At 44.5% G+C, this 6,000-nt stretch overlaps 1 protein-coding gene across 1 annotated transcript in view; it reads left to right on the top strand.

The window, feature by feature from the left end:
• Positions 1 to 901: 901 nt before the first annotated feature.
• VPS41 (VPS41 HOPS complex subunit) overlaps positions 902 to 6,000 on the top strand; it is a 135,586-nt gene continuing 130,487 nt past the window's right edge. Inside the window, exons 1-2 of the mRNA XM_014946159.1 lie at positions 902 to 951; positions 4,838 to 4,876. Coding sequence (XP_014801645.1) covers positions 931 to 951; positions 4,838 to 4,876 — 60 coding nt within the window. The 5' untranslated portion in view covers positions 902 to 930. The remainder of the gene's footprint in view (positions 952 to 4,837; positions 4,877 to 6,000) is intronic.

Below are 6,000 nucleotides of genomic sequence, written 5' to 3'. Positions count from 1 at the left end.
TTCTAAGAGTTCTTTTTTATTGCCAAAGTTGACCTGCATGTTTTTAAATTTTTGGCTTTGATCCCGAGGGTAGAGACTGGGTACATTAACGCTGTAGCTCCTCCTTACCTGGGAATAGCTCCAGTGGCAAAACCCAAGCGATAAAAAGTACTGCCTATTGCTTTTTAACTTTGGTTATATTTTTAACATATAAAGAAGGTAATTGGAGAGCAAGCAAGGAGTTCAAGACTTGTCTTAAAGTTTTAAAAGAGAAAACGCAGCAGCTCCTGGAACTGTAGGAAGAGAGTTAGTCTTTCTGAACTCCTTCCCCTGACACTAAAGCATGTGCAGGCCATTTCAATACTGACAAATTAAATAAAAAGTACAGAGAGGACAGAGGCTGCTGCCTGACTCACCAGAGGATCTAATGGACACCGGAGCTGGAAACCAAGCGCTGCTCAGTTGGGCGCCATTACACGGGCCTTGTCCTGGAGCTGTGGCAGTCCAGTGTGCGACATGGCGCCGGGCACGGAGATGCTGTAGGTGGCTCTCAGCTTCAACTACTGGCTACCCAGAGGCCACCTCATCATTCACCACAGGGGCCTGCCTTCAGTCTCACCGCAGCTGGGCATGCAAAGGCCTGCTGGAGGCAGGGCAGGAGGACAACCTGACTGGGATGTGGTTGGTGGCCATGTTGAGGCCCAGCCTTGCTTCTGCCCTTGGGGTAGGTTGCTAGATAGCAGCACCACCATGCCCAGGGCCACCCCACAAAACAATCAACCACAACAATAAAGAAGAAGAGGAAGGGGGAAGGCGGGAAAATAAAAAGAATAATAAAAAAAAAAAAAGGTAAAAAGGGTAGGACGCCACACCCCCCGAAACTACATTTCCCAGGGTGCCTCTGCCCTCGCCGGCTTCCTGCCCCTCACATGACGGCTCCCCGGGCGCGCCATGGCGGAAGCTGAGGAGAAGGTAGAGGCCGTGAGGGCACTGCCCCGCCGGAGGGGGCGAGGAGCGCGGCGGGGGAGCCGGGGTGGCCCGCGGGAGCAGAGGGGGCGAAGGGACAGGGCCTGTGTGAGGGCGGGGAGAAGGGCTCGGCCGGCCCCGCGGCGGTCGGAGCTTCGCCGGGGGTGGAGGAGATGGAGGCAAAAGTGCCGGGCCTCCTCTAGCTCGCCGAGGAACGGGGCTAGCCCAGGTTTTGTCTAAAAACCCCCAGGTAGATGGCCAGGGAGGCGGTGCAAGGCGTGAGGGCTCCGCTGTATAGAAAATAGCCGATGCAGGAACCTGGCGGGCTGGGAAGGGTTTGGAAGTGCTGCTGGCACCGCTGTGGAGCCGGGATGAAAGAGCTCAAGGGTCCGTCTGTGATGGCTGAGGAGCTACCCTGTACCAGCTGGCACGGGAGCAAGTTCTTCTCCTGAGAGAAAATGTGAGGAGTTTGGTGCTTTGTGAGGGGATCTCTTCGATGCTTATAAATATCTAAAGGGCAGGAGGGGGCCAGGCTCTTTTCAGTGGTGCCCAGGGACAGGACAAGAGGAAATGGATACAAACTTGAATATAAGAAGTTCCACCTCAACATGAAGAAAAACTTCTTTAATTTGAGAGTGGCAGAGCCCTGGCAGAGGCTGCCCAGGGAGGTGGTGGAGTCTCCTTCTCTGGAGACATTCCAAACCCACCTGGACACGTTCCTGTGCAGCCTGCTCTGGGTGGCCCTGCTTTGGCAGGGGGTTGGACTAGATGATCTCCAGAGGTCCCTTCCAACCCCATATCATTCTGTGATTCTGTGACTCGTGGTTCTCTAAAGTGGGTCTCTTCCTAAAACTTCCCTCTGCCTAGACCCTTTGTCCCTGAGAAAAAAATAAATAAAGTAAAAGCAAGAAGTGAAGTTTCCAGTCTTTTCAGATACTTTCTCACTGCTTCTTTGCTGAGCCAGGACTTTGACACGTGTTTGTCTTGACACGAGTACATTTGTCTGTTCTGAATGTCTAGTGGTGGGAGAGTCTTAGAATTACCTCAAGGAAATTGGCCTTAATTGGAGGTGGGCATCTGGTTTCCACCTTCCCTGCTGTCAGGGGTTTTGTTGGGAGGCTGGCTTCTTTGGAGGTGGTTTCATTCCCTGGTTTGGTGAGTTTTTAATTATGGCAGCATTTGGAAGAGTTCTCAGGGTAAAACCAACTCTACCAGTCTTATCTTTAATTATATGAGAGATTAAAAGAACCTGTGTTTTGCTCTCTGTGGACTATAGTAGGAAAGTTACCTTGTTTCTGTTTAATTCCTATGGGAAGCATGCACACCCCTACTGAAAGGGAAGTGTATGTTGTGCGTGTAGGTTTCTTTGAATCCCAAGTTTTATGATTTTTTTCCCCTCCCAGCAGCTTTAAATTATGGGCCTAAACGTAAAGTGGCTAGCATCTGGTGTTTGTAAAGGCAGGGAATGAAAAACTTGGATCCGTCATATCTTCAAGTCAGTTTAAGAATTTATTGAGAAGTGATGTTGGATCTGCTAAGTGAGAGATTATAATGGTGAGAGATTATGTTTCTGTGGTTTCCTCATCTGTGTTGCCTTTCTCTGTTCTTAGGCTACTTGAGCAACAGCATGTGCCAGCTGGCTGAAGCGTGCTGCTGATTTTCCCCTAGAGTCTCAGACATACCAATGACAGCTATTCCTACATGATTTGGGATTCTGGTCACCTACAAATCCCTGTTGCGGGATTTCCTTTTCACAGTTACGAGGTTCCTAAAAGTAGAAGTGAGGGATAGTCCTCTCGGGTCATGCATTTGGAGTGTCTAGAGATAGAAGTTCCTCCTCGTGTTTAGATGGAACTTCTTATGTTCGAGTTTCAGTTCTAAACACCTTCAGCTAAGTTCATGTCAGGGGACAAATAGAGTTTCTGCATTTCTTTTCTAAGCCGAGATGCTCCCTGAATTTTTGCATGTTTTTCTGCCAATGCCACAAAGCATTTGCCTGAATTTGTATGCTATTTATGAAATTTAGTAGCTGCAGTTGCAGTGTCTTGTAAATACAGTAGGGATTCCAGGGTACATGTCCCATATCAAAACAGATTTTCATCACTGTTTCCTACATTTATGTTGTCCTGGATAGCCAAAGCAATTAGAATCAGGGGAGGGGAAAAAAATTAAAATTTAAGTGGTGTAGCTGTACTAGAAAAACTCATGTGTACCAGCAAAAATCTCACTTCCTGTAATTGCTTATTTTGGTTGGGGGAATAAATTATATATTTTTTAAAATAAATTCCCCTGTTGATATGAACTATGTGAATTGTATCAAAAATGGTAGTGCTAAGAGTTTTGATTTATAAAGGAGTTGAGTAGGCAACTCTTGGTATTCAGGAGAGAAAGGCAGTTTTTTCATTAGGAATCTGGTGATATTTTGCATTGGAACTTCCCATGTTGCTGTCCCTTGTCCAATAGGCTGACAGTGTTACCCCACAACATTTGAGCTCTGGCCTCATTTGGTTATTAAGTAGAATGTAAGATGCACAAAGATTATATGCAAGGAAAATGTGATTCTGTGAAAGGTAGCTGCATCTCCTGAGTAGAGCCTGTGGGACTGATGGACAAACAGTTGTACTGGCAAAGTCAAACCTGAGCTTGAAAGAATGCCAGGATTTTACTCCCTTTTCATCTTCCCTTGACTTGCATATTCTTTCTACTTGCAACTTCCTAACTTGTGTGATGAATATAGATGACCCTTCTGTGGGATGTGTGTTCTAGAGGTGGACTTGGTTGTAGGAAGTAAAATGGAGGAAATAAATGGCAGTAATCATGGTAACATGAAATGCTGCCTTTCTTGTCCCCTGTCTGTCTCTAGTCTGTTGTGATGGTCACTAAAGGTGAACCTCCACTAATGCAAAGGAGGCATTTGCTTTTTGCCTAGAGGTCACAATCAGTGCATTTTATAAACAGGGAAAATAAATAAAAGTGACAAACTAAAAATGACACTGGCTGTCAGTGCATTAAATTTTCTTCCCTTTTTGTCTCTCTTTAAACTGTTGGTAACTGTCTCTTTTGTTTTTTTGCCTTCTCTGGTGAAATTCTCTACCTATTAATCTTACTGCCCAAATAGTACTTCATAAGATTTGAAATGCTGCCTTCTCTCTTGCTCGTTCTTTGTTTATATCATATTTTGGTGTTAAAATGCTTACATTCACTGTCAGCGTATTAGTTGTAACCTTTTATTGCTATTGATAACGATAAATACGTTAAGTAAATCTTCATTTTGCTGACCTCTTGGAGGACGCGTTGCATCAGCAGATTTTCTCAGTGGACAGGTGAGAGATTAGCAGGAGTTGACTTACAAAATTTTTTTTTCTGTAGGACAGTAAGAATCATTGTTTTGCCAGAGAGATGTTTTAAAGCTGCGGTTGCTTCAAAGGCAAGAGAAAGCCACGTGGGATGACATGGGATGGAAAGGAGAAAGTCATTAAATGCTGGATTTTCTGTGGAAAATGATCTGAAATCATTTAAGTTTAAAATAAGAGTGTTAACAGATGAATAGTTGAATAGCAAAGCCAGCTTGAGAATACTTTGCAAACTTTGCTACCACTTCTGGAAGGAAGGAAGCTTTTCCAGGGTCAGATTCTCAGATGATCCAGTCACTCTCTTTTTGGGTAACTGGCAATAGTATCGCAGTCAACTGGTGCCACTGAGTGTCAGTGTGGCACTAGATTGCAAGTAGAAGCTGGCTATGAATGCTGAGGGTGCAAACTCCAAACTTTTGAGTTGCTTCTGCTTTGCCTTCTGCTTCTCAATAAAGGTTTAAAAAGTATTTTTGAAAAGGGAAATACGGCTCAGTTCCAGATGTACTAATTTCCCCTCTGTTCTCTGTGTGATTTTTCAGGAAACCAGGTCTAATGAGGAATCAACAGATGAATCTGAGGTAAGTCTGCTTAAAATGCTTCACACCTGAATCTGTGTCAGTGCTAGGTATTTGTCAGTGCAGAGGGAAAACTACTACCTCATTAGTTGTTTTTATAAGTTTTGCTGGTACTATGTAGCAGGGAATGTTAATCTGGGCTTAAATTATTAAAAAGGAACTGTGATTTGCTATTAGAAGCTTCTTTACATTTAAAAAACCACACAATCGCCCCATTATAGTAAAATGAATGATGTTGAGAGACAAATTGAAATGCACGCACTGTTCTTTTGATCGAATGAAAATTTAATTGTCAGTATAATTATATATGCAGTAATACTACGTTCAGGTAATTACTGTTATTTTAATAGCTTCATGGTCTAGATAGAATCACGTTCTATAGACTCGGTTCTTGAGATGACGTTACGTCAAGAAGTGTTCCATGTTCTGGAGAGGTCTGCCTGTCCTGCTGCAGGTGCTGGAGAGAGTGGGCTGGGGGTGAGGAGAGGAAAGGAGCTACAGAAGGTTCAAAAATTTGTCCCCAAGCAGCAGTGTACTAACTCCCAACCTGGCATCATTGAAGGAACCCTGAGACATCTGGAAAGTGATACTTGACTTCAGCGTGGTCTAGGATGGCTACTGGAAGGAAGAAAAAGGACAGATGACACAGAGCAGGGTATTACCTTGGTGGAGTGTTTTCACACATTATGTATCTAAGTGAAAGGGGCTCCTAGACTTCCAAAACTTTAATGGACTTTCCATGAGGAATATTTTACGTTCTTTACCTAGGGACAAATCATCATGCTTGGGATCTGGGTTTAAGCACTAAGCAGGCAGAAATCCTAACCTACAAGAGGCAGAGACAGCAGTGGTGGATTCTGAGAAAATCTTTTTTACAGAGGATGGTGGCTTTGTTTCTTGTGGGATAATTTTTTTTCCCCTCTGCCTTTTGTGAGTGGCTGTCTGCTTGCCGTGGCACCGTAGGGCATTCCTGGTGAGAATCAGGGATTTCTTTGGCCCTTTAATATTGCTGTGTGGAATAGCTGCCTGGACCAGACTTTTTTTTGCCTAGTGTGATAAAGTTTCATCCTGGGTGTTCCTTTGTGATGTGAAATGCGCATAGACCATGATTGGGTGACGACTCAGTA

The sequence above is a fragment of the Calidris pugnax genome, unplaced genomic scaffold (genome assembly GCF_001431845.1).
Source record: "Calidris pugnax isolate Ruff unplaced genomic scaffold, ASM143184v1 scaffold151, whole genome shotgun sequence".
Lineage (NCBI taxonomy): Eukaryota > Metazoa > Chordata > Aves > Charadriiformes > Scolopacidae > Calidris > Calidris pugnax.
This window is presented reverse-complemented; position numbering and strand designations above follow the sequence as displayed.